Here is a 10994-nt window from a genome sequence, read left to right on the forward strand (position 1 = left end):
TTCACCGTTTAGCAGCAGCGACTGAGTGAGTTTCACTTCCTCAAAGCTGAAACTGCTCTGAGCTCTGAGCTATAAATGACGTGTCGGTGCAGAGAACAGAGCCGGTCGGTTCACTTCCTGTTGGTTACGCCCATCATGAGCTGCAGATCTGAAGGGGAGGGAACAAGGAAAGGTGTGGACAGAGCGAGCTGCTGTGGGTGAGAGCAGGAGGAACAGGGAGGTTATCAGAGTTCAGTCCATTCATTTCTATCTGGGACTACTAATCAGTCCAAGACCAAAGATTAGTTTGAGCTCTTTTGAATATCTGCTTCTCAGTTTTCCCCAAAGTGGAAACCACAGAAACCTCTTGTGTTTGTTGTTGTGTATCGTCCACCTGGCCCTTATTCTGAGTTCCTGTCTGAGTTCTCAGAGTTTTTATCCCAGTTGGTGCTGAGTACAGATAAAGTCATTGTAGTGGGTGACTCTAATATTCATGTAGATGTTGGAAATGACAGCCTGAATATGAACTTTAATTCTATATGAGACTCTGTTGGATTTCCTCAGAGTGTTCAGGGACCGACTCACTGCCTTAATCACACCCTTGATCTTGTGCTGACTTATGGCGGTGAGAGTGAACAGTTAACAGTCTTCCCTCATAACTCTCTCTTATCTGAACATTTATTGATGACCTTTGAGTTTACAATACTTAACTAAACAGTTTCTGATAAGGAATGTACATATTCTGACGTTATCTCACAAGTTAATATTGTTGATTTTAAAATCCTAGAGGAAACAGTTGGGCATCTGAAATCAACAACTTGCACTCTGGACATAATACCATCCGACTTTTTAAAAACTGTTTTTACCTCAGTAGAAAGTGATCTCCTACGAATAGTTAACAGCTCACTGGCATCAGGCATTTTTCCCAAGTCACTAAAGACAGCTGCCATTAAGCCACTCCTAAAGAAGAGAACTCTAGACGCCTCTATGATGAACAGCTACAGACCCGTCTCTAATCTCTCTTTTATATCTAAGATTATTGAGAAAGTTGTATTTAACCAGCTCAACGACTTTCTGAATGAAAGTGGAAGTCTTGATAACTTTCAATCAGGCTTCAGACGTCATCACAGCACTGAAACAGCTCTGGTCAAAGTGTTAAACGACACCAGGTTGAACACTGATTCTGGTAATGTTTCAGTCCTGGTTCTGTTGGACCTCAGCGCTGCGTTTGATACTGTAGATCACAGAATCCTGTTGCACAGGCTGGAAAACTGGGTTGGACTTTCTGGAGCGGTCCTTAACTGGTTCAGGTCCTACTTAGAAGGCCGGAGTTATTTTGTTACAGTTGGCAGCTATGAATCTGAGCGAGTGGCCATGACTCGTGGAGTCCCCCAGGGGTCAATTCTTGGACCTCTTCTGTTTAACTTGTATATGCTCCCTTTGGGTCAGATATTGCAGAACTTTAACATCAATTATCACAGTTATGCAGACGATACTGTAGCGAATTTACACGTGAAAATGGATTAATATGCTGGATATTAATAAAAGAAAGGGGCACCACCTGCCATATCCATAACCTTAATTTTGTTACAGTCCTGGGAGGAGAAACTGTTAAAAGTTATGAGGGAAAAGTCTCACTGAAGTCGAATTCTGTCTGAAGGGATATCCAACACTTAAGAATTTCTGTGACGCTCTGATCATTTACAAAACTTTTATTTAAACAGTCTTTCACAATTATATGCCAACAGTTGATAAAGAGGACAGAATAGAGATAATTTGCAGTCTTTATAATAAAATAGGGGTAGCTAGGTTGGAATGGGATGAATGGGGAAAGTTTATTAAGTCTGGCCTCTCGCCACCCTGAGTTCAGTATCGGCTAATTAACTCTGACAGCATATTAAAGGGTTCAACACAGCACCATGTCTGAGAAGGAGAGACGAGACCTTACTTGGTGGCAGGGACCCGAAGCGCGTGATGTTTGTTCTTCTGGATAACCGTTTGTTATCGAAGGCTGGCGGGTTTCCATGGCAACAGCGGGCGGAAGTCGGGACGAGCTGTTATTCTCTGACCTGGGCTTCGATCAGGAGGAGTCCCACAGGCTTTTCTCTTCCCTTCTCTGCATGAAGGTGGTCTGCTTAGTAACGCTACTTAGTAACGCTACTTAGTAACGCTACTTAGTAATGCTACTTAGTAACGCTACTTAGTAACGCTACTTAGTAACGCTACTTAGTAATGCTACTTAGTAACGCTACTTAGTAATGCTACTTAGTAACGCTACTTAGTAATGCTACTTAGTAACGCTACTTAGTAACGCTACTTAGTAATGCTACTTAGTAATGCTACTTAGTAACGATACTTAGTAACGCTACTTAGTAACGCTACTTAGTAACGCTACTTAGTAACGCTACTTAGTAACGCTACTTAGTAACGCTACTTAGTAACGCTACTTAGTAACGCTACTTAGTAACGCTACTTAGTAACGCGTTACTGTAGTCGGACTACTTTTTTCAGTAACGAGTAGTCTAACGCAACTACTATTTCAAAACTAGTAGTCAGATTGAAGTTACTTATCTAAAACATCGTGCGTTACTATTTCTGCATTTCGGGGGAACGTATACCCCGTAGCGGCCGTCCTTTATTCTCCTGTAACGGCCGCCGCCGGCCGGCATGTTATAGTGACCATACAGAAGCTAACATGTTATTTCTGAATGTTACTTACAAGCCCAATACATATATTTGACTTGTAAACATATATTCATGATTATAACCATACATTTGTATTGAAATAATTTGGGATGATTTCGTTTTCTTATGAGTTATATCAGTGTCCGCGACCGGAGCGGGTTCGCCTGAAGTCACTGGTTGTTTTACATCTACCTACCCAGTAAAAGTGATCTGTCCCACTAACATGTGAAACACCAGCGATATCGTTTGTTACATTTGACTCACTTTCCCTAATCATTTTAAATAAATACACCAATCTAAACCACAGTTTTCATCAGTGCCCGTCACAGACGATAGTTGGTGGGTTTAGCTATTCGTGCTAACTTTATAACATATAGCCTACGTTTCAGGCAGTGCTATGGAGAGGGCTAGCTAGCTGTTTATCTTACCTGGTCGCAATTGATGACTCAAAGATGACTTGTTAACGTCTTTGTACTGTATTACATCTTCTAGTACCTATATACGATATCTGAATGAGTGTACAGGTGTTTATCTATATGTATACTTCGTCAGGTGTAGCTTTGGGTAATCCAGTAACAGCTGCAGTCAGGGGCGTCGCACCCGTGGGGGATGGGGGTGTTTCGACACCCCCACTTTTACAGCAAGATGATTTCATCCCCCCCACATTTTCCAAAGGTAAACCCGTTTGCCCACCCTCGTAGTGCACCAACATACGAAAAAGGAGCGCACCTCAGCTCCCTTACGCTGCACGAAAAGGCATTGGTCAAACTGAACGGACATTCACCCAATCACAGACTGTTGTCCGCGACACGGCCCGGGAAATTTGATATTACGTCAGAGACGAACAGCCGGAGCTAGTGATGGGAAGCTCGGCTCTTTTGACTCGGCTCCCAAAGAAGAGCCGGCTCCCGAACGGCCACCTCTGGAACCTGATTGGACACCTCAGGTGTCACTCCAGTTGATTGACAGGCAAGTCTCGTTGAAAGATGAGTGAGAAACGCGGCGTCTTTGAAATGAGTGGCAGGCATAGAGTGTCCTGTTGTACTGTCAGAGTGAACCTACTTTTGTGGAATACATCATTTTGAGTTAAGTTTGAATGTGATTTCCAAATGAGTCGTTGTTTTTAAAGACTGCACATTTAGAGAAGAGATTTTGTTGCCAATTGTTAGGCTAAACGAGTAGGCTAAAGTTATGCAAGGCTAATGTCACGTTAGCATGAAGCTATTATGTAGCACTTTAAAGTGGTACCTTGAGTTAAGAGTGTCCCGACATATGAGTTTTTTTAAGAGCCGTTATTCCGTCTATTTTTATTTCATGGAACGGATTAATGGCATTTCCATTCATTTCAATGGTGAATATTGATTGGACTACGAGCTATTTGACTTATGAGCTCTGTCACGGAACCAATTAAACTCGTAACTCAACGTACCACTGTTTTGGGATAGTGTGTGTGTGTGTGGGGGGGCCATGCGCGTAATTTGCACGGGGGTTACGGGGGTCATGACCCCCTCAAAAATCAGATCCAGCTCATTTAACCCCCCCAATATCATCAAATCAAATTATCAAAAAATATCATAAAATTCTGAATGAATAACTTTTGTTTGTTTTCTTTATTCATTCATTTCATTTCAAGATAGTATCATGTTTTAAATAATCTGTAATGTACCCCCCCTCCTCCCTCCCCCCAAACCGACTACTTGGTATTACCCAACCCGCTTTCTCTGGCGAAAGTTTGTTTAGGCTACTATTATGCGCAGCCGCTGGTGAGTGGTGCCAGAGGGTGCCAGGGATCACTGTGTGGAACCAATGTCACTGAACTGTATCTTAAGTTGCTGTTTGCTCCAATACAGTCACACGTTTTTGGGGTTTGTTGTGCTAAGAGGTGGATTAACGAGAGTTAAATTGATGGAAAAGGGCTGTGACGGCTGCTCAGAAAGTTCACAAAGCTAGCGCGAAAATCTTGAATGTTGTCTTGCACATACCAAGACGTTCACCTCATGTGTTGCTTATATGTGACCCTGCAAGGCGAAACCAGTCGCTTTGGTAAAATTGACAAAACTAAGTTATTGTGCTCACATGAACGGCCATAAACTAAGCTTTCCAACGATATGTATATTGAGGCTATTGCTATCGCTAAGATAACTGCATCCAAAGTTGGCATGGTTCTCCTGTCAGGATAATGCTAGAAGAGGAGAAAATCACCTTTTTAAGTGGCGTTGACAACTGGAATGACTGCTAATGTGTTGAATCTTCACCGGGCTTAACAGTCAAAACATATGTTTCTCCGTGAAATTTGTTCAACCCGCCCAGTTTTCCAGTCGTTTCAGTAATATATTGTGGTCAACTGTATCAAATGCAGCACTGAGATCCAGTAAAACTCAGACTGACATTTTTCCACCGTCTGCATTCAGACATATGTTGTTAAACTCTTTGGTCAGAGCAGTCTCAGTGCTGTGGTTCTGTCTAAAACCTGACTGGAAGGTGTCATAGCAGTTATTTTGTTTTAAAAAGTAATTAAGTGGTTGAAAAACCGCTTTTTCAATGATCTTACTTAAAAATGGGAGATTTGAGATCGGCCTGTGGTTGTTCATTTGTGTCTTGTCAAGATTGTCCTTTTTCAGCAGAGGTCTGATTACAGCTGTTTTTAGTGGCTCTGGAAACACACCCGACATTAAAGACAAGTTCACCATCAGTGACAGGTCTGAATGCAAGCTGCTCTCCAGTGTGCCACCCTGTATGTGTGATGTATCCAGAGTTGCATTGTCCATAATACATTTGCTGCATGTAGGTGCCAATACAGTGATGAAATTGATTAATCTTTAAGTTCTTGTCAGCTGCCACTGTTGGCTAGTGCTTAAACACTGAATTTAACTACTGTGTCGTTATGGCATAAATAGTCAAGTGAACAGCTGCATTTACGTTAAGTAGCCTAAATCAGTAAAAGTATCACAATGTATTTCTAACACAGGAATGGCAAATTAGCAAGCAAGAAAATGAATACATAAATAAATACATAAATAAATATGCCGCGAGTTTAACCCCCCCAATGGTAGACCCAAAGTTACGCCCTTGGGGGGGGGGGTCATATCATTGTTGGTTTTCAGTAAGTGTATAATCAACACAGTTCATAAGGATTTCATAACTGTAACGTTAGATGAAACTGATGAAAAGCTTTTTTTTTATTAGAAAGGTCTAAAAGTATAACTTTAGCCGGGGTACTTAAACTGACTGACCTACATGATCTGGTTTCATTTTATAGCAGCTCGGCTTGGAGTTGGTTTTAAAGTAAGTTAAAGCACAAGAATGGAGACAAATAGTTTAAGATTAACACAATATTGAGGTTTAACCAGGCTGTCTTATTTTGTGTAGGGACAGAAAACAATGAAAATACTTCTTTGTAAAGAAGCACAAGTCAGACCCAGATCAGGCCCCAGCCATGAAACCAGCAGCCCTGGCAGCTCCCAACCTGAAGCAGGCCAGTGTGGGCAGACACAAGGAGCCAGGCTTCCACCACCAGGTCAGAGTGTTCTGCAGCTAAATGCATCTCCAGTTTATAGAAGTGGAGCCTCACTTTGCCCAGATTGTTAATGTAAAGAGGGGGACGCGTATGTCCTGCTGGTGAATACTGTGATCACAGTAGTGTGAGTGGGTGTGTGAGATGTGTGATGCATGCATCATTTTAGCTGTTTCTCTGTAGACATCAGTAGTGACTGGCCAGACCTGTGGACTGTCAAACAAAAAGAAGAATTTAAATCCAAGTTTTGTTGAATGATTTAAAATAACATTCATCCAAAAAAAATTATATTCAATATTTGCAGTGATATTTATATACTGTATATCTAGTTTATCTGATTGGTTTTGATATCTGGAAGGGAATGATTTTTGGTGAAATATGAACAAGGATGCATTGTCACTGCACCTGATCAAGTCATAATAATTTTGTATTAGTGAGACCTGTTGGGGTCTAGAGGGTTATATTTATTTATTCTTATCTTAAACTCCACAGTTTCTCGCATAAATGCAACTAAAAGCCAAGTCATGGATACAGATACGGGTTTTGTTCTGATTTGTTTTGTAAAACCACTCCTTGCTGCTCTAATGTGGGACAACTACAGGTTCATTAAGATGTTCAATATAACTGTGTTACCGTAATTCATATGGATAGATGCAATCAGAGTTAAATGCATGGAGTCAAGAATGTCTATTGTATTTTGTTTTTTTAAAGAAGTGTTTATGTTAAATTGAGTCAAGAAACGCTACTTTATTTTTTATAAGAAGTATTTAAGTTAGATTTAATGAAGTAAAAAAAGTATTTAATTTGTAATAAGTATTTCAGTTAAATGAAGTGAAGAAAGAGTATTTAGATTTTTTTTATACTGTTTTTGTTTCATTAAACCACTTCTTGCTGCTCTAATGTTAGACAACTACAGGTTCAATGTAGTTTTTAATTTTATTGTTATAAGTATTTATGTTAAATGAAGTGAATTTTATTTCTGTTTTTTTTTTGGGGGGGGGGGGGGGGGGGGTATTATGTATTACTTTTTTACGTAAGAGGTTTTTTTTTATATTTTAAGTAAAGTCAAGAAAGACTGTCTCATTTATTTTTTATTTAAAAAACATGTAAGCCTATTTCAAGAAAAAGTTTGCAAATGTCAGTGTCATTTTTGATGTTCCGGTTAAAATAAATGTCAATAAAGTGAGTATTGGCAGAACTGGTGGTCATTTTCATGTTATAGGGGCGGGGGATCAGCCTCTGCTGAGAGTAACTAAAAGTAATCTAACTTAGTTACTTTTAACAGCAAGTAGTCCGTAACTTAACTAAGTTACTTTTTAAAGAAGTAGTCAGTAGTCAGATTACTGTTTCAAAGTAACTATGGCAACACTGCTGCTTCCAGGTGCTCCTGGTGCCTCTAAGGCTGGATTCCCCACAAAAGCCGTGAATGGTCTTCAGTTTTGTTTTTACAGGTGTAGCAGCTGGTTGTCTGATTTTTCATTGTTTTCTATGTTTGTCTCTTCATGTTTCTGTTCCTTTTTTTCCCTTCTTCGCTCTCCCTCTCTCTCTGTCCCCCGGTCCGGTTCGGCACCATCACACCATCACATCATGTTAAGTACTGTAACAAAACTAAATCAATAAAAATAAGGAGTTAATGGGCATCAAGGGGAGCTTTACATTCATAAAGCTTCCCTTGGCAAAGCAAATGTGTTTGGCATTAACGGTATTCAGATTACAATTCTGCTGCCATAATGCTGGGCAGGACAAGGGGTAAAAAAATAAGAAAATGAGACGGAGCGAGTTGCTTCTTTCAGACTGAGAGACCACACCTCAGATATCAGACACAAGAAGTTTTAATCACATCTGAGTTCAAACTTTACAATCAATGAGCCTCATTGTGAAGCCAGAGAGAAAAACAGTGAAGGCATCATTCAGAAGTAACTTCATATCTGAAGCAACACAACACATTCAATCATCTAAAGTCCAGAATGAGACAAAAATCTGCTTTTTTTAAGCACAACTCAGCAAAACATTTCCAAGATAAGAAGGTAAAATCCCTTTTTCCTGTATTTACATCATGTTATAGATTTTCTTCACTGTGTGACGACACAAACACAATCACTGCTGAGAAAGGCAACCAGAGACAAAAAAAACTGCTTTTTTTCTGTGATTAAACAGTTTTGGTAAAGACGGTTGAAAGAAACTGAACCATCAACAGAACTACAAATCAAAAGATTCGGGAGATGAATCTAAATCACGTCGTCACCTTGAATCCAGACATTTGTTGTCAGCTGAGCGTCTGGACTCAACAGAAAGTCTTCAAACATGAAACTGAGCTGAAAGTCTTGGCTGTAAAAATCAGAACATAAAGAAATATCAGGGCCGTCGGTTTTAGTCAAAGAATATCGAGATATCCAACAAAAGAAAGTCGTCAACAGAACAACATCAACAAATCACTGATTCCCTGAAAATCTCTGAACAGCTTAGAAATGACACCACGATGGGACTAAATGAGTCACAGAATGAGTCAAAATGAAAACTCACAGATTAAAACTCACTGCACCTTCAGCTGCTTCCTTTTTCAGCTGAGAAATTTGCAACTTCTTCCTGAAACAAACAACCAAGGAAACCAAACTCCAGCCCAGAGCGGCTGAGTGAATGTGGTCTGGACTCTGTGGAGGAGAGTCATGGTTCCAGAGACGCTGTAGAAGGACAGAATACCTGCTCTGTGATCCAGGTACACTCCCACTCTGGAGGCCCGAGGACCTGAGATGGAGGTTTCCTTGTTGTTGTACCTAAATGAATAACTGTTTTGGTCACATCTTAACGCCCAAGATTTGTCATTAGAACCAAATCTACATTCAGTCCCTCTTCCTGCTCTGCTGATGTTCTTGTATGCGACTGCTACATAAACTTCTCCTCCTCCCATCTCCACCTCCCAGTAACAACGTCCAGTCAGACTCTCTCTACTCAGGACCTGAAACCAGTCAGTGAATCTGTCTGGATGATCAGAATAAGACTGAGATTGACCCATTACTGTCACTTTTCTGTTCCCCTCTGACAGTAACAGATATCTGTTTGCTGTGTTTGGATCCAGTGTGATTTCACATGAATATCTTAAGAATCCAGCTCTGCTCTCTGGTTCTGGTTCTGGTTCTGGTTCTGGTTCTGGTTCTGGTCCTGGTTCTGGTTCTGGTTCTGGTTCTGGTTCTGGTTCTGGTTCTGGCTGTGACAGTAAAACATCCCCTTCAGCGACTCTCAGTGAGATGTTGGCCCATTCCTCTCTCAGGATGTCCTGTAGTTTATCTCTGAGCTCTGACACAGCTGCTGTCACATCCTCAAAGTGCCTCAGAGGACGGATCTGGATGCTGGATGAGTGTGTAGCCCCCCTGAGTGCTGCCACTGAGGGGCAGCTGTGCAGAAACTGGCTGTGATCCTCTGTGTGTGAGAGCTGCTGCAGCTCAGCATCTTTCCTCTTCAGCTCAGTGATCTCCTGCTCCAGCTTCTCCTGAAGCTCTTTGACTCGCCTCCCTTCGGCTTCCTGCTGGGATCTGATCTGCTGCTTCACATCAGAGCTTCTTTTCTGGAGGAGACGGATCAGCTGGCTGAAGATCTTCTGGCTGTGCTCCTCTGTTTTATCAGCAGAGCGATGGATGGCCTCCAGCTCCTGCTGAAGCAGCTTCACATCTTTCTCTGCGTCCTGGATTCTCTGCTGGATCTGCTGCCGACTCCCCTCCAGCTCTCTCTGCCTCTCAGTCCTTTCTGCTGCAGCTGACACTGTGTCGTGGCCTTTATGTTCCTCCACAGAGCAGAGATAACAGATGCACTTCTGATCCGTACGGCAGAACATCTTCATCACCTCATCGTGATCAGAGCAGATGTTCTCCTGCAGCTCCTTGGAGGGCTCCACCAGCTTGTGTTTCCTGAGTGGAGCTGAATCATAATGAGGCTGAAGGTGTTCCTCACAGTAAGAGGCCAGGCAGGATAAACAGGACTTGGTGGCTTTCAGCTTCCTCCCAGAGCAGACATCACAGGCCACATCTTCAGCTCCAGCATAGCAGTGATCAGCAGGAGCAGCTTGGAGTCCAGTCTTCTTCAGCTGCTCCACTAAAGCTGCTAACATGGTGCTTTTCACAGGGACAGGCCTCACTGTGAATGTCTGCCTGCACTGAGGGCAGCTGTGGACTCCCTTCTGATCCTCTCCATCCCAGAAGCCTTTAACACAGTGAAAGCAGTAGCTGTGTCCACAGGGAATAGTCACCGGATCCTTCAGCAGATCCAAACAGATCGAACACTGGAGCATTTCTCCTTCCAGCTGAACTCCTTTCTGCGCCATTTCTCCTCTCAGATCAGCGACTGAGCCGTCTGTGTTCCTGCTATAAAGGACTCCTCACAGCTGGCGCTCTGAACACTTTGGACTTTAACGTGTGTCATCAGGCTCTAATCTTTCCAGGAGGAGGAGAAACTTGAGATAATATCCAGTAAGTAATAAAAACTGGGTGGTTTTATTCATCATAAAGACGTAAAAACAGCTCAAAGTCCAACTCATCGAGTTGTTCGGATCTGATTTCAGAGAATGAACTGATGAACTTTTCTGAGATGATTAACAGACATTAAAGGTTTCTGCTGCATGTTTATTGTCTGTTTGGTTCTCTTCACTTTTTAGGCTTCAACGGTAATTTCTTTGTACTTTACCACCTGTTTGAGTCACAGAAAACGATCTTTAGAATGAAAAACCTCATAAAAAGGTTGCCTTTAGATCAACAAGGTTCAGTTATCAAAGTTAAAAAGATAAATTACAACTAACACATATCTTCTCTAAAAAAGGATGAATCCT

At 41.7% G+C, this 10994-nt stretch overlaps 1 protein-coding gene across 1 annotated transcript; it reads right to left on the reverse strand.

Annotated features, from left to right (window-relative positions):
* Nucleotides 1–8628: 8628 nt before the first annotated feature.
* On the reverse strand, nucleotides 8629–10493 carry LOC142365997 (tripartite motif-containing protein 16-like). Its single transcript, XM_075447761.1, has one exon. It carries the CDS (start codon nucleotides 10491–10493, stop codon nucleotides 8739–8741), a length of 1755 nt encoding a protein of 584 aa, XP_075303876.1. The 3' UTR covers nucleotides 8629–8738.
* Between the last annotated feature and the right edge of the window lie 501 nt (nucleotides 10494–10994).

This window comes from Odontesthes bonariensis, chromosome 17 (genome assembly GCF_027942865.1).
Source record: "Odontesthes bonariensis isolate fOdoBon6 chromosome 17, fOdoBon6.hap1, whole genome shotgun sequence".
Classification (NCBI taxonomy): domain Eukaryota; kingdom Metazoa; phylum Chordata; class Actinopteri; order Atheriniformes; family Atherinopsidae; genus Odontesthes; species Odontesthes bonariensis.

Excerpts from the sequence above, each read along its gene's own strand:
- LOC142365997 (XM_075447761.1), bottom strand. The coding sequence starts at position 10,493 with ATGGCGCAGAAAGGAGTTCAGCTGGAAGGAGAAATGCTCCAGTGTTCG.